At 48.9% G+C, this 22,904-nt stretch overlaps 1 protein-coding gene across 1 annotated transcript in view; it reads right to left on the bottom strand.

The window, feature by feature from the left end:
* The window catches only part of LOC132318601 (hydrocephalus-inducing protein homolog), a 46,361-nt gene extending 23,457 nt beyond the window's left edge, over positions 1-22,904 (bottom strand). The window contains exons 1-9 of the mRNA XM_059826437.1: positions 22,801-22,904; positions 21,526-21,651; positions 19,503-19,622; positions 15,956-16,090; positions 11,596-11,795; positions 8,832-8,956; positions 5,159-5,360; positions 3,163-3,346; positions 1,648-1,747 (exon numbers count right to left, since the gene is read on the bottom strand). Of these exons, the coding sequence (XP_059682420.1) occupies positions 1,648-1,747; positions 3,163-3,346; positions 5,159-5,360; positions 8,832-8,956; positions 11,596-11,795; positions 15,956-16,090; positions 19,503-19,622; positions 21,526-21,651; positions 22,801-22,893 (1,285 nt within the window). The 5' untranslated portion in view covers positions 22,894-22,904. The remainder of the gene's footprint in view (positions 1-1,647; positions 1,748-3,162; positions 3,347-5,158; positions 5,361-8,831; positions 8,957-11,595; positions 11,796-15,955; positions 16,091-19,502; positions 19,623-21,525; positions 21,652-22,800) is intronic.

Genomic DNA, 22,904 nt, shown 5'->3' with positions numbered 1-22,904 from the left:
ACTTAGATGAGCTTTGAAATCCATTCAGTGAAGGCACAAAGCTCACAAAACAGAACTGAAGATAAAAATCTGCCATCTATACTGAGGCAATCAGAGACAACAGCACAGGAGCCGAGAAGTACGAGCCCAAGCAAGGCGAAGCTCCCTGCTAACGGCCATACGCACATCAACAGTAACCGCTCCCAGAAGAAGACTTCACAGCACTTCCGTAAGACAGGATGGGCATAAAGCTTGTCTAGCGGACTGCTCGGATTCCGATTCCCAGGGAGGACGTTCACCCTGCTCAGTACAGCAAGGCCTGTGCAACGCTACCCATATGCACCATAGACGCCGAGCCACGAGGTGACAATTCCCACACAGGGACAGAAGCACTGGCTGGGGTGTTGATCGACACCCGGCTGAATATGAGCCAGCAGTGTGCCCAGGTGGCCAAGAAGGCCAACGGCATCCTGGCCTGTATCAGAAATGGTGTGGCCAGCAGGAGTAGGGAGGTGATCATGCCTCTGTACTCGGCGCTGGTGAGGCCGCACCTCGAATACTGTGTTCAGTTTTGGGCCCCTCACTACAAGACAGACATTGAGGTGCTGGAGCGTGTCCAGAGAAGGGCGACGAAGCTGGTGAGGGGTCTGGAACACAAGTCTTGTGAAGAGCGGCTGAGGGAGCTGGGGTTGTTTAGCCTGGAGAAGAGGAGGCTGAGGGGAGACCTTATCGCTCTCTACAACTACCTGAAGGGGGGTTGCAGAGAGGTGGGTGTTGGTCTCTTCTCCCAAGTGACAAGTGACAGGACAAGAGGAGATGGCCTCAAGTTGCGCCAGGGGAGGTTCAGGCTAGATATTAGGAAAAATGTCTTTACGGAGAGAGTGGTGAAACATTGGAATAGGCTGCCCAGGGAGGTGGTAGAGTCACCCTCCCTGGAGGTATTCAAGGAGCCTGTGGATGTGGCATTGTGGGATGTAGCTTGATGGACATGGTGCTGTGTGGTGTTGGGTGGGTTGGTTTTTGGTGTGTTGTGGCTTGTTGTTGTTGTGTGGTGGTTGGCTTTTTTTTTTTTTTTTTTTCAGGTTGGACTTGATGATCTTACAGGTCTTTTCCAACCGTAGTGATTCTGTGATTCTGGCCAGAAGTGGTCTTTTCGCAGACACCCCGCACTCAGCAGGGCTCAGTCACTTGACGTCTGACAGCATCTGGGGAGCGGGAGGTGATCCAGGATCTGGGAGCACATTTGTAACTCGGCTCCTGCTGCCTCAGGCGTCTGATGATGCATCCGTGTAATAAAGATTCATCTTGGAAGTATATGGTCTATAGGGGCTTAGTGCTCGTCCACGAAAGCTGTTCTGCTGTGTCATTCTTTGGCCTTTCCAGGCACCTTGCAGCAGAGCAAATGCTGGCAAACCCATGGCATGAAAGCTTATCCCTTCACTGCCTTGGTTGGTCTGGGATCAGTGATCCAAGCTTGTAGCCAGGCATCGCGAGGGCTGGCCTTGGACAGGAGATCACCTGGAAACCGCAGGGACAGCGGGCATGTGCCAGCCCTGACCTGCTCACCACCCACCCTTCCCAGCAACTACATGAGAACCGAGGGGGCTGGAAGACTATTTGTGCCTCGCCTTCACCATGGGTAACAGAAGCAGGAGAAAGGAGCTGTACCTGAGATTTCACAGTAGACCGCTTGTTGATACACTCTGGCTTCTCGGGGTTTAAAGATCACCTTGATTTCAGCCGAAGAATTTGGCCAGACATCTCCCTCCTAAAACAGAAGCAGACAGAAAACCATTTATCTTCAAACGTTACATGTCTTGTTTTCAACCACAGCCCTGTAGCCTATATTTAGAGCATCAGTGAAGAGCAAGGAGCAAGCAACACTTGCCAACAAAATTTATAAGAGAGTCTGGAAGCAGTTGCAAAAAACTGTCCCAAGTCCCTTACCTTTACTGGCACCCGGGAGAGGCATTTTGTTAAATTAGGGCTACAACGAAGCAACCCAACTGGCAACCAAATTCCAGCAAATCAAGCAGGATTTCTTCAGAGGTACCAGCCAGTCTAAGGAAAAGGGACCTGGCTACACTTCATGTCTGTACATCATTACATGGAGTACCAGCACGCAGTACTGTGGGCAGCCAGACTTCTGCACCTCACCTTAATGCACTTCAGGAGCTCAAGGGGGGGTTGAGCTAGTTCTGGAGTCATACTCCAACTGTAACGAAGCAGGAGCCCTGGGACACACTCCAAAATCAACTCTAATGCATCGCACGATGCCCTTCATGCTCAGCTTATCAGCTCCCACTCTACAATACTCCTACTGCTCTGACACAGTCTCTTGGTCACACCATGCTGCTGTCAGCTACAGTGGTGTGAAACTGCAGTTGTGTTGACATTGCTGGCTCTCAGCCTTCAATGGGCTAAAGGAGTAACCAAGAAGAGAACACAATCCCCTTCCTTGGTTAAAAAAAAAAACTAGTTTCACCTATTTTAAAAAAAGAAGAGGTTGGGCTTATTCTAGGGTTCACTCCAAGATGAGAAGGGATTTTGCACTGCTCAGACAGCAGGCATTCTTCATCTCACACCATGCAAATACTCAGAATCAGAGCTCTGGTTGATTGAAGGACATGGGGTTTTGCTTGCAGAAACAGAAAAGCAAAGATTTTTCTGTACCTATGTGCCATACAACTCAAAAAAATCCTGCCAGTCTTGTGTCCAGGCTCACAGATGCCATTGGAAGGGAGATTCAGACATGGTCTAAGTCCAGCTTATACAAAGGGATTGGTGTTTCCATGACTAAACTTGGGCTGAATTTGGCCTCCTTTCCACAGAGGACCATTTCATTCTTCAGGTCAACATGTGAACTGACAATGCTCTAATACCCTTTGTTACTGCCCATACAGTATGCGTCAGGTGTGCCCTGACATATAATAATCAATACCTCTGAGCACTCTAAGAACACTTATTTATAGCCCTTGCAGTAGCTCAGCTTTAGGCAGGCTCTCGCTGCCTGTCAGGAGCCCGCAGTTCAGAAGTGGTTTTTGTAACAAGCTCTCCCAGCCTCACCAGAAACCTGACCTTTTCTCTCGGCACGTCAAGGCAGCTGATGCAGGGATCTGCCAAGTGACCTCATTCAGGGAGGAGGAGGAGGAGGAGGAGGGGAGGTTCTCAGCTACAGCTTACCATCGGCTCAATGGTGAAGATATCATCGGAGAAAAGCATGGAGTCTCCTTGCACCTTTGCCCTCTGGTTCCGGAAGGTGCGGGAGAGAAGGGAAAGGCGTTCTCGGAGAGTGGGGTCCACCGCGCACTCCTTGAGGAAGCAATCCGTCTTCTCCTCTTCCTGCCTCTGCAGCCTGTGACACAGCCTGCGGCCACGGGGAGAGACAAACCAAACAGATCATTCAATAAGCAACATATTTGCAGAGACTGCCGGGTAAGTGCAGGGGCAGCAATGCACTCGGGGAGGAACAGCAGCACCAGCAGCAGCTCAGCAAGGGGCTGACCCCGAGCCATGGGGTCCCAAATGGATCAGATGATCACTTGTTGCTCCCTGGCGTGGCAGGTAGTTTTACTCCACACTCACAAGTTAAGAAGGGGTTTTGGAAAGCTAGCAGCCCTCAAGAGAGCCTCCTGGCTCAAAGCCACTGCCACAACTGATGGAGAATCCACCAACCTCAACTGCCTTTTCCCACCATAGAGCTGCTCGGGGGGAGGCAGATAAAGATCAAGGAGCACCCACTGCAGGGCTTCACTGGCAAGGGGAGAAGCACCTGGGGTTCAGCTGCAGGTTACGAACATCACTCTTTTTCCTTCTTTTTGGACCAGCAGGGATAAGCAAACAATGCCTGCTCCCAGTTCCCTATACTGCCTTCCACCAGGGGATCCCTGCTTCTCTGACAGCAGGACAGTGGCCTTAGAGCTATGACCATCCCTAAGACTTCCAAGTAAGGAAGAACAAAACGTCCTGCTGAAACTCTAAGACACAAACTGGCACGAGATCAAATGTAATTGGAAAAAAAGAAAAAAAAAAATCCGTTGAAGTCTACTGTGGGGAAACCTGGTTACTTCTGAGGGGAAAGAGGAACACTCAGGGTCCAGGCTGAGACAGGCAGCTGGGAAGAGATGGTCAAGGAATGGGCCAGGGAAGTACCAAGAGAAGGTCAGGAGGTTTCCCTTCAACACACTGAGCTTGCACAGAAGTCACACACTGTGTCATTAAAAAGAGAGAACAGTGGAAAACTAGTTTTGGCCTTCAAGGCATTTCTGACCTAATTACGTTGCACTTTATTTACTCAGAGGCCCTCAGAAAGTGCTCCACTTTAAGGCAGTTTCCTGATCAGCTATGGGTTCAGACTAACTCCTATATACCTACATCCATCCAAGTCTGAAAAGTCACACAAGGATTCCCTAAATCACCCAAGCTTTGAAGTGTCATTTCCAATTCACCCCCCCAGGCTGCAAGTGTTTCTCTGCTGCCTGAAATGGGAATTTCAAAGCTTGAGCAAAGACACCCTTTCAAGAACCTGCCCCATCTCTCACCACCATGAAGACATGGGTGGCTGAAGCCCAAATGCACTTCCAGGTCCTGTGCAGCCCTACCTTCCCTGCAGAACCCTCCACCTCCAAACTCTCCCCAGCCTCGAAGGAAGGGCACAAATACCTCCTTGTGCTGGAAACCAGGGCAGCGCGAGGCAATTAACACCCTACAGCAGGGTGGCCTCAACTTTCACCCTACCCCGCACATTGCTGGAAAAGGAGCCTGCCACCTTATCAAAGCTGGAGGGGAAGAAACTGCAGTGACTATCGTAATAGTTATGTTATCTGCAGCTACATTACGTCCCAGGTAACGAGTGCTGACACTTTCCTCAGCCTCATGGACCCTCTGTAGCCCAGGGATGTCTGGACCTCAGTGGTTTGTGCTCCCACAAACCACCAATTTGCTATCCAGTCATTGCAACCAACCTTTCCTCCCTAAAACATCTTCTTCAGCTGGAGTATGGGTGGAACTGGAAAGGGAAGTGCTGAGCTCCAGTACCCTGAAGCTCAGTGACACATACCCTGACACTGGGGATGGTTTACTTGTCCTAAACCATTCAAAAGCACCAACACCCCTGAGCCCACATGTCAGTTTTACCCTTGGGCAGCGTATCTTATGGAAGCGAATCTTTCAAACGAACCTCAGCTTCCGCTGATCCTCCTCTTCCTGTGTAGCAAAAGCCTTCCACTGGAAGTGGGCTATGATTTCACTCCGATTGTGGATGACCACGGATCCGTGGTTTGACAGCGAGAGGTAAGTCTTCTCAACCGCCAAGGAGTTCCTGTCTAGCCCGATGTTGACATCTCCAGCTGCTCCATAAAGGCTTGTGTGAACATCTTCACCTGCAACAAAGCAAAAGGCAGTCTTTGCTCACCTCACTTGCTGATGGAAGTACCAGGAACAGAGCAAACCACAGGTAACAGAAGAAAGCGTTACAGCTTTTAGCTGTATTAGCAGTTCCACAGATCAGCACATTTATCTCATCCTGATAGCTGCCTGTGTACAGCACAAGGATGTCCTGGACACCATCTAAACCACCTTATTTCTGGGTGTGTTTGTAGAGGTTTATCCCCAAGGTGACAGCATTTACAGTGAGGTTTTTCAGACGTGCCCAGGTGCCCTTTGGGTTGCCATCCCACTCAGGTCACGGGGAATTCTGCATCAAAGTCATTCAGGTGACTCTGAGGAGTCCCACCACAGTCATAGCTTGACCAGGGTCTCCTGCAGGCACACCACCAGTGGTGGGTCTCTCCTGAGGATCCCTTGTTGCTGGCAAGCAAAGATGCCTGGGGGCACGTGGGCAGAAAAGGGACGTTCAGAGGAACAAGTCAAGTGACAGCCCACCGCAGGATGGCACGCAGAAGAGAACTTCACTGTGTTGTAGAAGCAGTACCCTCACTTGCTGTTTGTGAACATATGTCAAAATGAGACTGGTAGGGCACGGTCCACACCAGCCCGCCCATTACAGTCCTGCAAGCCCATTTCTTCAGCCTGGATCCTGTTGCTTATGCCTGAGGGTGCAAGTCTACGCTGCATATTCCCAAGCTATTCAACTACCAGAGTGAGGACATCTTTGCTTTCCAACTCAGACCAAGCTGAAGAGGAGAGAGCCTTGCCTGTGCACATCAACTGACTAATGGCTGGAGTCTTGCTGGGGTACCTGCCAGCATTTCACCCTCCAGAACAGACTCCCACCAAAGGCTCCCTCATTCCCAGAGCTTTCAAACCTTCATTCTTCCCAACCAAGGAACTCCTGGGAGTCAACCGAGCTCAAACATCACTACCAAGCCCACTCTTCCTGTTGTGGGTGAGTGTTTCCCAGGTGAGATGCAAACAGCAAACATCAGACATGCTCTCCGGAAATGGCATTTCTAGGGAGTGGTGATTAAAGCCTCCGAGCCAGCCCCAACTGACAAGCGCAGCAGCCCGGCCATGGCCTGGAGGGCATCCGTCTGCAAAGGCAGAGCCTTCTCCTCGCTGCAGGGCTTACAGCAAGGCAGCCAGAGGATGGACCTGCCTTTAAAAGGCTGCCATGCAACACCACAAGGGGAGAGCTGGATGGACTCCTTCAATCCTAAGCCAGGCAACGCAGCAGAATCCCATTCATTCTGGGAGCCAGGTTGGGGAATGAGGCAAGACTCGCCCTTAAAACAGTAGATCTCTACGGTCAGTCATTCATGTCTGCACATGGAGAATTCAGCCTTCATGCCTGTACAATCCTCCATTTCTTTGCTCTTAAGGGAGTCTGGAGTGGCAGGGATTTGTGGCCAGAGCTGAGTTATGTTGGGAGAACACCAGCAATGTTTCCAAGGACTGGACAATCTGCCTCCTAGAATGGACAATTTAGCATATAAAAATCACTGAACTTCAGAAAAGTTACAGAGACGGCCATGCTTTATAAGCATTACCTTTCCCCTGCGCTGAATCCTCGGCATACATTGGCAAGCAGATGAGCCAGGGCCCAAGAAATGGGAGATAGGCACAGTGCTTTGAGCATGCACAACTCAGGTTTATGGAAACACAAGCTAATCCTCCACAATGATCAAGACAAACTACTACAAAATAAACACCGTGAAAACTGTCACCTCACTGTCTAAACCCATGGCCACGTGGGTCTTGAAGTATTGGGTATAGTTCCGATCTCAAAAAAACTAGCTGAAGCATTTGAAATTAATAGAGAAGGGCAGAAAGTACGATTAAAAGTATGGAGCAGCTTCTATATGAAGACTGAACAGATTTCTCGGTTGAGGAATCCGTATGGGAGATAGATGGGAGAGGTTTGTAAAAGCACGAATGGCCCGGGAAATGTGAATAAGGAAAGACTTGTCATGATTTGTCACAAAACAGGAACCTGAGGGCCTGAAATAATCTTCTTAGTCAGAAATTACACAAAAGTACTAGTACTTTTCCAGGGAAAAAGTAGTACTTTTCCAGTACTCTTTGTCAGTAAGAACAAGAGTCAAAGAAAGATCTAGCCCTCGGAATTTTACCCTATAGATTCTCTAGATGCATACAAATGAGGCACTTTTTTGTGCTTCTCTACCCGAAATTTCAGTAGTTCTTTCAAGAAAGCGCTACCCATCCCATGAGCTTCTCAGAGTGAGCATAAACCATTCTCTGGGAATATGTCATTAACTGACAAATATTGAACAAAGCTGTGACAACTCATAAAGCCACAAAGAGCATTTGGAAGATACAGGAGCATTTTTGTAACCCCTACAAACTCGAGACAACTAAAATGTTCACTGCTGGGCTAAAGCGTCACACTATCACCTGGATTAGGACATCATGCTCCCCAGGACCAACAGTCAGGAATAGGGACAAAACAAACCTCTCTTTCAAGCAAGAGAAAACGCACACCAAATGCATACATGCAACAGAGAAAGCGTCTCGTTCAGCATCAGGAGATACCTCTGCTGAACCAAGGGCGACAGAAGCATTTTAACATGTCGCACCTTTTTTTTGAGTTCTCCCCACTTACTCTTAAAGTGACTTACAAAGCTGACGGTATTTCTGTGGCCTGATCTTGGCTTCTTGTACCCTAGCATACATTTTACACCTATCTCGGGAGGCACTGAGCACTTCCTGCCAAATCCCAAGAGCCCTCAACTCCTGGCTACTTTAGTCCTGATGTTGGGAAGCATGGGCTGTAGATGGGTAGAGGGTAACATGGAAAAAAAGGTCTGTGGCAAGACGATGGAGAAGCAGTACATGGGACAGAGGTGTGTAAAAGACAGCAGGCACTGGAGAGAGTCTGACAGAGACATCTGTTCCCCACGTTACGCTTCAAACACAGCGTTGTCATGGACTAAAACTTCATGCGTGCATACGCACGCTGCAATGGAGAGTCAAGGTTTCTCCCTCCTCCACTCAGCAACTCCCAGAAAAACAGCATTCCAAAATCTCATTCCCATTCGAGGGGATCTACTTTAACAACCCCCTCAACACCAACTACTCTTCACTTTTATCCAAGGTAAAGCTGGGGCAGGGCAGGTACACCTGGAGAGGGAATTGAGGTGGCTGGGACAACGGGGAAGGATGGCAGAAGACTGTCACGAGAAGGTGCTGGGTGCAGAACACCATGCTGACACCAGGGTCCCCCAGCGAGGGACCAGCGCACAGGACATACAGAACAAGGACAGGCTCAGCCTCTGCCCCTTATCTGTTCACTTCTAAGCACTGAAACATGCAGAGCTTTTGGAAGAAAAAGTTTTAGAAGTTGCCCACAAAGCGAACTTAACATTATTCTGCTTAGAAAGGGCTCTGCTTTGAAGGACGCAGAGAGCGTGCACCACGCAGCGCCCAGCACTTACCTGTGTCGTAGTGAACTACCAAGGACCTGGAATGGTGCCCCGTCTTCAGTGGGTGAAACTCCACTGTCACTTGCATGGCGTCACCAATCCCAAGAGTCCCGACGGAGGGATCGACAGAGAAAGGGCTGCAAGGCAAAGAGAGCTATCAGGACTATTGCGGGAGATTTGGGGACTGTATTCCTTTGGCAGTCTAGTTCCCTTCAGCTCACTTGCGCAAGCAAGGAGCAAACAAACCACAGCCAGCAGAAGACAAACACAACATACAGGATCAGAAACAGAGCGACTGACTCCCGCTTCTGCAGAGATCCAGCCCTCAGAAGATCCCATGGCATAAAATGACCTCATCTCCCCCATGCTCTGCGTCCGATTCTCTGCAGCCTCAGGAGTCCAACTGCTAGCAATACGATCAGAGAACGGCTTGTGAAGAGCACAGAAATGGTAAGAGCTATTCGCATGCACAACCTGATGCTGATTTCCTCAGGAATCTGTCTTTTCCTGCCACCCAGAAACCTCACCTCAAGAGATGCAAATGTCAAGGCAATACCTGTTTCAATGAGATCACAGCCTAGAAATCAGACAGAGAATAAAAGTCTTTTTGAAGACCTGGGAATAATTATGGTTCAATTTGCAGAATCCTTTTTTTTTTACCTTGAAAGCATCCTGGTTTAGCCTAAGAAAGGGCAAGTTTTATCGGCATTTCAATGAAAGCTGCTCTAAGAAGAAAAGAACAACAGCAAAAATCTGAATGCAAATGCAGACTGGAGTGATACCACAGCATGGAAACAAGACACAAAAGGAGTATCCCATTTACAGCCTGAACAATTAAATCCCTAGCTATGTGAAGCGCCATTAACAGGAGCATAGCAAGGCGAGTTTAACAGGAGGTTTTCTCTCTGTTCACAAGCAACGCAATCTGGGACTCTGGGTTGCAATCCAAGCTCGGTAAGTGTTTGCCTGGCCCACCAGACAAAGTCTGTGCAATGTCTTGGAAATAATTATGAAAATGTGTTGGCGTACTGTGGATTTAATATGAGCAGTTATGATTTGTCACCAGGTAAACAGCTCTTGGCTGATAGAAACAAAACTCGATGCTTTAATGCTTAGGGCTAAGTCAGGTAAAACATGCTTCTGCACAACGGCAGCTGCGCTTCATGGCTCTTGTACAGCCACACTTAGAAAACAAAAGTTACTGGGTTTAGTGCTTTGCTGGTGGTCAATTTGTCACCTTAAAACCACGTTCTGGAGAGTTTTACCATGATTAGAGGACGCAATGCGCACACCAAAATAATGAGAACTGGAGCCATGCACCAGCTGAACTTTGCTCACCTAAGTAGTGACACCTGATGAAATTGCACTCAATAGAGCAGTTGGCAAGCACACTGCAAAAACATGCCTGACTTTACTGGGTATTCAGTTTGGTGGTGACAACTAGATCTGGACAGCCCCGATGGAAACTGTACACTGATTTGCAAGTTCCTGCCTATGTATTCTCCACAGCGATAAGCAGCAGCCTGCTGAAATAGCATCCTGGAAGCCTGCTTAAATAGCTTTGCCAGGCTTTGGTGGAAGCTCCTCTTGGACCCTCACGTTTCACAGGACAAAAGTAAGAAGTCTTCTTTTGAGCCCTGCTTTCCTGGGGAAGAAATTGAGGCTACTCAGGTGCACCAAGTCAGACAGTGGGTCTTTGCTGCATTCTTGACCTCAGCTCCTACACCGAGACCTCTGGGACCAAACAACTCTCAGCCCATTATCAACCAACTGAACTGGTTTCCTTGCAGATGCAGTGTCAAAAACGCATTACCCTCTCCAATTCAGCAAACCCCAAAACCAGTGACTGCCTTCTGAGACCAAAAGGAACAGCACAGGCTGACTGCGACACCATTCACATCAGGCATTTGATAGGGGACCCCGGAATGTGCTTGTGGCCTCCCAGAGCACGGGTGTATTTGGCTGAGAGTGGTATGCAACCGTTTCAGAAGGTACTTACCATCAGCAGGTTGCAAGCTAGCTACTAACATTCTAGCACTCTCCAGGAAACCTAGGAGAGATAAAGCTCTAGGAGAAAACGCTCCCAATCCATGCACCAGATTTTTGCCGCAGCTTTTGCCTGTGCCCTCAGTAGCATTCTGCTTGGGGGCTGTAGTGCAGTCTTGAAGCCTGTGTCTGCTCCTCTCCACTTAAGAGCTCATTCTACATAAGAATATTTGCTCCCAGGGACCAGACCAAACTTACCGGAAAACAAAGTTCCTGGACCACACAGTGTTACTGTCAGGACTTCAGTACCCTCAGCTTTGATCGACTGATCTCCAATTGCTCAGAATTACTTGCCAATAGAGACACAGCTGCTGATCAACTCTTAAATGTCTCTTCCACCAGCTCGTAGCTGGTCATTTCCTAACACTGCATTTGGTCTACATGAACTGAGCTCCTAGAGCTGTCATCTGCCACGCACTATCCCATACAGCCCAAGGGCGGTCAGATGCCTTCCTTTACTTGTTCTTTCAAACTAACACAATTGGTCTTGTGAGATGCTGTGCTGGAGACACCACCGCAGTATGAAACTTCCCTGCAGCTTGCCGAGTTTTATCGAAGGTTGTATCATGCTTAAAACACTGTAACCAACTGCCAGACCCACATGTCCTGCCCAGTTCCAGCTATGCCTGCAATACAGCAGCTCAGATGCTCTGGTTCTATTTGTTACTGCTTACCAAATCTATTATCACACAACAGTATTTTGCACAAGCAAGATGCTGAGTTCCTTTACCTCTGAGTGCTCATGCGGTAGCGGGCCTCCCGGTTCCCCATGTTGCGAACCAGCAGTGTTTTCTGGGTGCTGTACTTGACTGGACAGACGCCGAAGTTCAGCTGGTCAGGGAAGTCCAGGATGGCTCGGGCACCTATAGCTCGGATCGGCACAACGAACTTTTCCCTTTCCGTGATGCAGGTGACCCGGTGGAAGTAATCCTGCAGGGAAAGAAGCAATCTCAGCACAGTCCGTTTAGGACCATCCCCATGGCAGAAGGAAAGCTGCTGTTTTCTAGGACTCTAACAGGAGCATTCAATAATATAGTAGTCCTTTTTGCCTTAATGACCTTTCAGTCCAGTAGCACGACTTGAACAGGGCTGCTAACTCGCAAAGAAGGAACAACCCCCTTGAGTCACCTGCTTTCCCAGCAAGCTGGCAGATCCAGACAAAATCATCTGACACTTGGATTCTGAGGCACCAAAATAGAGTCATTTCATGTACGGGATTACAGCAGTAACAAGAACCTGCCTTGATCGCCACTGCAGACTATTAAAGGCACCACTAAGAACTCAGTTGTGCCACAGGGCCAACTCCAATACCAGCAATGCAGTGACCTCCTTGAAGCTTGGCAGGGGATGCTCAGGTACATTTTCAGAAGGACTTTGCCACATGCACGATCAAGAGTCAGTCTGGTGAAATACTTAACAAGTTGGACACAATACTTTTTTTCTGTCAGCTGAGTGTAGGGTACAGGTGTATTTCCCACCCCTTCCCATAGCATTATGGAGACAAAGCTGGGGACACACACCCTTAAAAGGTTATCTGATCCACCTCCCCACCCCAGAACTGGCTCAGCTCTGTACCCACACTACTCAAGAGATGTTTGACAAGTACTTGAAAGCACTAACAACTCCACCCCTGCCCTCAGCAGCCTGTTCCAGCTCTGCCCTAGGCTTAAAGAGAGCTCTTCCTGTGTCTAATCTCAATTTCCCTTTACATCTCCTCCTAGCCTCAGGGGAGGCAGCAAACAGCTTTGCTTCCTCTCCGCTGCATGACTGATGTCTTCATCACCTCTCTTTTGTACAGTCTCCAGAATAAGCGACTTGCTGCCTTGCTAGCACGCCTCCCTGAGGCAGGTCAGACATCCCGACCAGAGCAAACTCAGCTCTGCCATTCCCAGTCATTGGCTTGCTCAGAAAAGAGCCAGACAGACCCACCCCCCCTCTCAAGCTGTCTGGCATTTAGCAGTAGGGAGGTGAATCCAATCACCAAAATCATGCTGCTGGAGGGTTGAGCAGATCGATCTCCAGATCTACAGTGTGGCATAGCTGTGCTGGAAGTATCACCTTGCCCCCCGCTGAAAGCAGTGGTAAAACTGTTTAGTAGGGCCAGGAGCCATTACCTCCAGCAGCTCTTAGTGACCAGTTGATAAAAGCTCTGCCTCTTATCACTCACTTGCTCTCCTGATCTTTTTTCCACTCAGCGCTTTTATCTCGTTTGGTATTTTTATAATTGTTGAAGCAGCAAGCAGACAATTTAGGATTTGCACACAGCAGCAAACCCCCTCAACCAGGCAAGATTCGGATTCCTCTGCCCTTGGGATTTCCTGCTCCCATACCCATCCTCTCCAAGCCTGCAAGGGACCTACAGCAGCCAGACGAGGCACAGACACAGAGCTACAGCTTTAGCACAAAAGTTAACACCCAGCGCCTACCAACCGCCTGCTCGGCTGGGGTTTAAGGTTGCAGTAACAGACGCTGTCACATCCAAGGTAGAAAAAGAATAAAGTAGTATCTTTTATTCTGGGTATCTCAAATATTCACACTGGATATTGCAGAAGGGCTTTTGCTTCTCATATTTGGAAGGTAAAATACCAGGAAAGGAACTGCAGCAAATGACCTACAGACTGGAAGATCACATTTCAGGAATGCATTTCATCTTCAGCAAGTCCTTCTGAATTAGCAATTTTGTACTCAACCTTGCAGCCTAAGCCCTCTAAAATAAAAGCTATGGGCAGTCCATGTGAATTTAAAGCACCTAGTAGCTGGGTACTTCAATTCCTGGACTGTTTAGATCCTCAGAAACTGCATTAGCAAATAAAGAATCCTATTTACTTTTTTTTTTTTTTGTTATTTTGGCCACACTACTGTAACAAAGGCATTGTAAATCCAATTGAAATCTGCGTGCCTTATTAAGTCTGGGCATGCCATATTTACTTATCTCTCCCTTCCAGATGCCAGGTAGACAGAGGAGGACACAAGGAGTTCAGATCAGCAGGGGGATAAAGAAAAAAGAAAACTTCAACAGTTGAAGGCATTTGAGGGAAGTAAAAGGAAAAAAATTTCAAGTCATTGTCATTGCTAAGGAATGGATCAACGGCAATGTAAGTAGGGACAAAGTATTGGACATCAGTGCTCTTGGGGGTTATCTCACCCTACTTCTACTTGTGGTGATGTTCATGTGTTGCTCTGCTGCCTCTCGAAACTTGAAGAGCAGCACTTTGCCGCCCTTCATGGGCACCCATTTACCTCTTCCACCCCAAAAATGAACACTAATTTATACTAATAAATCACATTTTAAAGTCACCACTGTATTTTGCAAAGCCTACCTCAGTGACATTAAGCTCTCGTGTCACTTGGGTAGCATGGAGAACTGCCCGAGGCCAACATAATTTTTACCCTAAATATTAATGATGTTAAATAATTTCTCAGTCCCTCCAAAGGAACAGATTATTTCACAAGCATGGGGAGCCAGGCACCACAGGGCATTCCCTCTTCAGTTTTCTATATCCATACTGTTTGAGGACAGGACAAAGTGTTAAACTGAATCTAAGCTGCAAATGGAAGATGAGAAAACAGCTATGCCCAAAGAGATCTTGCACCTCTGGCCTGCTGCAGAAACGCCAGCTGGCTCAGAGCTATCCCCTAACCTGGCCTCTCCAACAAAGTCATGCGAAAAACAGTGCTAAGGGGTGGCGGGGGGCTGGCGGAAGGAGTCAGCCTGCCTGTCTTTGTTTGCCTGCAATGCTTCCTCCCTTCCCTGCCATGGACTAAATCCTCTGTATTAACAAGCCTCCAGGTAACAGCACTGACCCTTCGCATCACAGCACAGAGAATCAGACTTGCCAGGGCCACGGCACTGGTGTTCAAACCTCCAAGCAAAAGTATGTGTGGCACGGAATAGGCGCCAGGTGACAGAGCAACCACAATAACACGCATGAAGACACAGCCACACCGGTATTACTGCCCACAGGCTCTGGGGTAAGGTGACTGCCTGCAGACTGTACCTGCCCCTTTAGTCCTATACGTGCTCTGCCAGGCAGATACCTCACTGTCATCTGCAGCACATCAACCTCCTGCTGAGTTAAGGACATCTAGAGCTCAGTGGCTCTGCACCGGGCTGGCTCCCTGCCATGGGCACAGCACTCCCTCTCCCCTCGACTCGCAGCTGGATCGCAGACAGGCAAGTATCCTCAGAAACAGCACGGCTGCAAGGCTTGGAAACACAGGGGATGAAAAAGCATCATCTTTGCTCCAGTCCAGAGCCAGGCAGGGAAGTGGCTGCCAGATGGGAAAGAGAAAACCTCTCTGGATCTACTCATGCCTCTAGGATTTTCCATAAGAATTACACCCCTGCCATTGAGATGGCTAAACATCTTATCAACACCCCTCCCTGACACTTTCCTACTGTTCCACGTGCACCTTCCCTCACGAACGCTCAAGAAAGCACAGGGAGGGAAAGCACAGCCTGCGAGTCCCTGCTGCAGCGCCTAGCAGCACCCTGCAATGCCAAGATGTGACCAGCTGCAGCCTGGAGCAGACCTCACAGCAGGGGGTGGACTAGAACCGGCATGCAAAAAAAGCGATTACTTTAGACACAACGCTCAGCTGTGTCACTACTGTGTCCAACGTGATATACATTAAGGTGACTGCAGTTTTCAAAGGTGGTGGTCCTCACTCTGATCAGGCTTACTTCGGGTCCCCCAAATAACAGGTCACTTTTAAACAGACCTTTGTATTTATACAATTAGTGGAGCAAACCCATAATTATGCAGCAACGGACAGATACTACAAACCGACACCTTGAGAGGCTGCCCCACCACAGACAGTAGACTCTCTTATCCCTGAAGCCAATAGACATTACGTTAAATGTGCCAGCGCTGAAGGATAAAAACAGTCTGGAACACGGAAGAGCCTCCAGCCTGTGAGAGCATAATCTTCACCATGGGGAAAGAGTTTCCCCCAGTTCTAGATCCAGTGCAACCCCACCAAAACCAGGACAGTTCCACAAAACCCACACCAGATGCCCTGGTCTGAATCCAGCCCTGCAGGTGCAGCTTCCCCTGAAGGCACCAACCTCTCGGCACCTCCACTCTCACCTTGTTCTCCTCAGGGGTGAAAAGGATGCGGAAAGTGGAACGCATGCCAGGTGCTACCTTACGGCACATATCCTTCGGGCTGATCAACTTGAAATAAGGTGACGTCTCCAAGACGACCTTCACCAGCCGAGGAACCTGCAGGAAAGACATGAAACTATGACTTTGCCAGTTGTGGAAACACGAGGAGAAGAGACCTAGCCATGCCCCGGTGACATCCTGCCTCAACCACCTTTCCAAAGCACTTTTAGCTCTCGAGGTACATACACATAATACACAAGGGTGGACCTGAATCCCTTCTGCTGGGGGAAAATAGCTCCAGGCCAGAGGCAGTAGGGCAATGCCCGGCTGTGATGGAAGTGCCAAGCAAATAAGACACCAGCAGCATGGCGATACGATACCAGAATTAAGTCATCCACATAGTCCACAAACCCAGAGAACCTGCTTGCTTCTGCCTGCGCACATCCATGCCATCGCACCTCTAAAGGGGGAATGTATTATCTGAAGGCAAAACAGGACGTGTTATACTGGGGCAAGGAAGAAATTCACTTCTAACATACCGGGTTTGAGCGGGGCAGTCCAGCTGCGATGCTACAGAGTCATGCAGGCAGACCAACAAGAGAAGGAGACCACAGGCATTGTGGCCTTACTGGGAATAAAAGCAAGCTGAGGAGCAAAAGGAGGAACATAGGAAAACAAAGGGACAACCCCACAAACAAGGAGATGGCTAAGAGAATTTAAAGGGGGCTGTAGAGAAGCAAGGAAGAAGCATCATACTCTACAAGGAAAGGCTGATGCAGAAGATCAGAGCAGTCAACTTACCACAATAATGGCAAGCCAGACGACCCCCCTATCAATTATGGGCTTCAAAGGCATTTTCTGCCCTGAGATACACGACCAGCACTGACTCACAGTGTGGTTTCATTATTAAAAGCCAATCCCAGCTCTCCGGAGGCTCTTGCTGCCTGCTGATTGTAGCCAGGCAGCTGCCAGTGCAGGCAAGGCAGATCTCTGGGCATTCCTCCCCACACCCGGGAGTCCCTGCAGGCACCCTGCTGCAAGTTTCTGCCCTCTGGGATGCCACAAACACAGAGACTGCACACAGGCATTTTCTAGCACGCGGATATCAACCCCTGAGCACCAAACCTCATCTCAGAACGTCTAAAACAGGCGATTTTGACTGACAGGCAGCTTCACTGGGAAACAATGAACCCACATGAGGCTTGGCAAAAGTGGAGATTCATTCTGCACCTCCCACCCGAGCCTCATAACCCATGGCCCAGGCAGTCCTGAACTCTCCAATCTCCCTTTGCTCCCAGCAATCCCCTGGGGCAGCGAGTTCCCAGAGCCAATTTCACACTGCAGACAAACATTTGGGTCACCAAGTCCCTTGGGAGATGAGATAAGACCTTCAGCAAAAGCCACCCAGAAGACATGAGGAGCAGCCTGAAGGCAGAAAAGCACTTGTACAACACACAGGTACAAACAGGAAGTATGTAGCAAAGCGCTTCTGTATTTGAATGATTACAGAGCCTCTCTTTGGAATACACTTTGCTGTCAGCTGGATTTTCATGGAGCAGACAGCACCAGGCTACCATGCAGTAGAAGCCAGTATGATTCAGAGGAATCTGGGAAACTGGTGAGAAAACTGAGACAGAGCACATGTTGCTTTTCTCTAGGACATTATCAAAAGCCAACGAAAGTAAAATACAATAACCTCTCTTAGGACTATCATCTCTAACTTTGTGTACTTAAATATGCCAAGGATTTTCCTTAGAGCCGATCTTACTTTCACACCAGCACTATCCAATGGTTGAGGTCTTACTAGCTTCAAAACTAATTCATTTTGGAAAAAAAAATCAACAGTTCACACATTGCCTCCTCTTTACAGGGCATACAAATCCCAAGGTGCAGCTGTACAAGTTTAGAATTTTTTACTGGGAAAGGCAGAAATGTTGATGCAGATGTTCTTTTCCACTTGAGGAAGCAGGAATAGAGCAAATTAACTGTTTGCCTGTTGGCTGGTACTTGGCAAAGACAAACATTTTGAAGTGCCACTTGGATAACGGAGCAGCTGAAGCCAAAAGACTTAGTGGGAATGAAGCAGAGCCATAGGGAAAGAGAAACTGAGGCACACTTTAATCAGGAAAGGATACCTACAGCAAAGAGTGCCCAGAATCACTGTGGACCACACAAGTGGTATCCCTGGGGCATGGGCATCCACGCTGCATCTTTCCAATATCCCCGAGCTGAACGCCAGACCAGGAATGGCGCAGCACTCTCCAGGAATAACTGAGGGGCCATGCCTGCATCCTTCCTTGCCAAAGGGGCTTCTTTTCAACTGTGTCCCTGTCAAAACCTGTCATCTCACAATATACTTTGACTTCTCTTGCTGTTCCTCCACCTGCCATATGCCCCAACAGCGCTTTTTTGTCCACCTGTTTGTTTCCCCCAACAGGGAGATTTGGAGAGGGGGTTAATTCACCCGCTCTCGTGCACACTTCCATCTTCCCATCCTGACGCCCTCCTCTCATGGATACGTCTCACTCTTCAGTACACAAGACTGTCTTTAATTACACCTTTCTTTTTCTGACCCTTCTCTGCTTCCAGCACACTTACTGCTAGGTGTCAAGAGAAACCCTTGCCTGTACAATGTTCTCTCCCAGAGCACCTTCTAACTCAGCTCCTTTCCTCGCTCCTCTCTTTTCCCACCAGCTTGCTCTTGGCACATGCCTCACTCCAGCAAATGTTTCCCCTGCTGAAATTCAGAAGGTCTCAATTCTCCTCTTTACAGTGGAAGAAAATTGCTGACGTTTTTCAACTTTTCCCTTCTCAACTTCCTTGGGAAATCTCAAAACGATCACAATTTTTTCAAGTAAAGGTGGAGACCTTCAAGAGCATGTTACTGTGGATGGGCTGTGGTTCTCCAAAGGGAAAGCAGAGACCCACGTTGCCTTAGAAAAACCTGGGCAGAACTGAATTAAACTTAGCAGGAGCCTAAAGTGGCCCCTAAAGGCCTCCCACTGCTCCTGCTAAATCAGTCCGCTTCCACTGCTGTTTCAAAACACCCTTTCTGGAGTGCTAACACCACTAATTGTAACTTATTCCAACATAAAGCGGAGAAGACTCAACCCCTGTGCTCTGACAGTGAGCTGCAGAGGCAGCTAAACAGGTTGTGAGAGGCAGAGATGCCCTGCCAGAAACCAAGGTTAACCAAGGAGCCACCAGGACACGATACACACTCGAGGTAAAGCATGAGGGCAGGTATGGACTGTACAGCCCTCGACATTCCCCTCAGTCCGGGGATTTCGAGAGGAAGGATACTGACTAGAAAAGCTCCTTTGGGCTAGATACCACCAACGCATGGCCAAAATCAGGGGGAGAATCTCCAGCATGGGAAGATTTCCACCAGCTTGCAAAATAAAGGTGGTGAGACATTTGATTCTGACGTGCTGTGCTGCAGCAGATAACTTGCTATGCTGTATACCACGTGAATTACACTGCTCTCCTCTTCCAGCACGGCGTTAAACCTCCACGTCCCAGCACTTACCTTGTCGGTGTTCCTCAGAATCAGAGGCGCTTCATAGACCTCGCAGGGGACGTAGCTCTGAAACACCACCTCTGATGGAAAAGGCTGAAACAAGCTCTGGTCCAGGTCAACTGAAGAGAACTGGTGGTGCAAGAGAGAGCAGTGAGAGGTTCAGCTGCTGGGAAAAAGATTAATGAATGAGATTCCTACATTGATCTCCCGGGAAGTACAGTCTCTTGGTGAGTACGTCTGCCCAGCTCACACTAGGGAAACAGGAGCTCACCCACCTGTGTTCTGAGCTCAGCAAAAGTTTCTGGGCCACGCTGAGTGGGCTCAAGCTAAGAAGCTCTTTTGGGAGGTGTTGCTTCAGGTTTCCTTCTCCAAAATGCACGGCAGCGCTTACCTCCAGCAGAGCCCTGTGCTAACGGGGTCACACAGCTCCGGAGCACTTACTGAAAGAGCCATGAGCGCTCACGGAGCAAGCGAAACCCAAGAATTTACGTGAGACTCCGTGGGAAACCATTTCAGGATGATCTTTGCTCTGAGACAGAGAGACCAAGTCCCACACATCCCCAGATATCATTTTTTGATATAGAGCCTAGAAATCAGTAAGAAGAGAACAGTACCAGAGGAGGTAAGGCCAACAAGAAAGTAACAGTAGTTAGGAAAAAGACATGTGAGGGGAACATTGGATGGTGATAAGGTTCAGCTCTTTTCTCAGCATTACTGGGCAACTTGAGTAAGACTGGACTTGAGATCTCCTTTTGCCATGAGCTTTAAAAGGGATTCTTTACTGTATTCTATTATTGCTCTTAATTAACACCACTGCAGAAGCACAGCTGAAAACATACACAAACAGCAAATGCTTACAGAGCAGAGGCATTACTTTGAGGAAATTCCTCCCTGCTTTGTCTCCCCTCTTCCAGCTGCACTGCTCCCCCTCGAAAGACATGGGCAGGTCTCCATGTGTGGCTGCGGCACACTGCCAGTTAGTTGTGCACTCGTCTGACGCATTCCCAACCTCCCGTGCTGTCTAGGGCAATCCTTAACCAATTCGTTACAGGTCTCTGGCTGGCAATTTTCCACTCAACAGCCTACCTCAGTAATCTACCCATTTGGACTGCGTGTTGTACTGAGCAGTCCTGTAAGAAAAGCAGCTTTAAAGTAAACGTTGATCCAGATAAAGCACCTCCATGTCGCCTCTGCCCAGCGTGATTCCCCTGTATATCTGGCAGCCTGCAATTTCTAACACCCTGCAAGGGTCCCACACATTGTTCCAACCCAAAGCATTAATGCAATTGGTTTTGTTAAATCTTGAATAATTACCGTAGGCCCTCAGCTTTCAAAGGCCAATGCTGCCACCGTTGAGGGAGTCCTATGACCCCAAGCATTTGCCAGCAACTGTACCGAAGCAAGATGCGACTATTTCAGCAGGAGGATGGAAAATGGCAAGCTCGCACCCTGGTGTCCTGCCCCAGCCTTCCCCCAGTATCGGGCTTTAGCACTGGTAGCTAAATTCCAGCAAAACCCACCAAGTTCAGCAGAGGTTATTCGTATTGGCTACTAAGCATATCAGGACTTCAATGTCTCACCGGGGAAAAATGTTTTACTTTTCCCCCAGCAGAAGGAACTCCACCACCACCAGCAGTTCACAGAATCACTAAGGTTGGAAAAGACCTCTAAGATCATCAAGTCCAACCACCAACCCAACACCACCATGCAAACTAAACCGTGTCCCGCAGTGCCACGTCCACACGTTCCTTGAACATCTCCAGGGATGGTGACTCCACCACCTCCCTGGGCAGCCTCTTCCAATGCTTCACTGCTCTCTCCGGAAAGACATTTTTCCTAACAACCAACCTAAACCTCCCCTGGTGCAACTTGAGGGCATTTCTTCTTGTCCTATCGCTAGTCACTCGGGAGTTGGAAAGGACAACAGGACCTAGTCACCGAGGTATTCAGAGAAGCTGGAGGCAGGCCTGTCACAAGCACGCACCCTCTTCAAATGTCACCAACAGCAAGGAAAAGGGCAGGAAAAGGCTACCTTTTGATGGGAGGTTTCACTCATGTCTAGAAGCTGGATAATCCGGGGCCGCCTCATCTCCCGAGTGCTGGCCAGCCTCTGCTCCGTGGTGAGAGACATCTCCTTCAGGAAGGCCGAGGGAGTCAGCTGAAATGCAAAACACCAGCAAGAGTTACACAGATGCCTTTCTTCAGAAAGGCTTTTCTTCTTCAACTGCCACTGATGAATAATTTGTGATCACAGCCACTAGGATAGTCCTGGAAGTCCCCTAAGTTACCTGCTGAAATATTTAACATCAGTAAATTAATGACACAGAGCCGAAACACACGCTCTAACCAAGTGGCTCTGCCCCGCCGTTAGCTTCTCCTTCATGATTTGATGTGACATGTTTGGGGATTTCTGCTCTTCAGGCATTTGTTTTCTCTTTAGTTTTGCTGGATTGAGCCAGATTGAGCCTTTAAAGAGAGTGGCGAGGAGTTATCAGAAATCCCCAAACTCCATCCTTGCACAACGCGCACAACCAACACGTGTGTGGAGATGTCATGGCTGGGTGAGTCAGAGGAAAGCAGAAAAGGAGCGTTGTGCCAAGACTGACGTGGAGAGGAATGGGTCCAAGTTTTAGTTATCTCTTCTTCATTAGCACTTGTTTTCTCTCTGTTCTGGCCTCACAGACCCCTCTGCAGAAGTACACGGAGATATCTCATTCACAGAGCCTGAGCACTAGGTCATCTCCAGTCAAGTGAGCTCCAGTCAGCAAAGGGGACGTCTGTGGATGGGAAGGAGGAATCGCCCTGACTCCACTGCTGTTTGCAGGGCTGGATCTGTGCTCCACACAGGACATGAGATACAATTACTGTTTTGCAACCTGTTCCGTCTGGGACCAGCCACGTCTTCAGGCAGAGCTCAAGCAGCCCACCACATGCCCGGCTGCCTGGAGGGCAGGTACGATCAGAGCAGCACTGGCAAGTATGCCTACGTGACAGAAGATATTACTGCCCACACAAAGAGGATGGAACGAAGCACACACTCACGCTTCAGCTATGCCAGTGCAATGCCCAGGACATTCATTTAACTTGGCCTCCAGGCAAGACTCTGGACTTTCCCCGAAGCAGCATGCACTCCATCCCCCACTGCACCATGACAGCCACCTCCGGCAGAAGCCGGGCAGCAAAGCGATGGGGAGGTGGGGTCCAGCTTCACAGTGCTGCTAGACAACACGAGGGGAAGGCGAAGGAGGGACACAGGGGGAGTTTCCAGCCTTAACACAGGGCCTGCCCAGCCACAGCAGGTACTTACAGTTACAGACTCCTCTGTCTCTCTAACTAGCTTTGGAAAACGAGGTGCTACCACTTTGCTCTGGAATCCATCAGCCATTTTGGAAGACCCCATGGACAGATGCA

The sequence above is a fragment of the Gavia stellata genome, chromosome 18 (genome assembly GCF_030936135.1).
Source record: "Gavia stellata isolate bGavSte3 chromosome 18, bGavSte3.hap2, whole genome shotgun sequence".
NCBI lineage: Eukaryota > Metazoa > Chordata > Aves > Gaviiformes > Gaviidae > Gavia > Gavia stellata.
The sequence above is the reverse complement of the archived record's forward strand: the minus strand, read 5'-3'. Positions and strand labels throughout refer to the sequence as shown.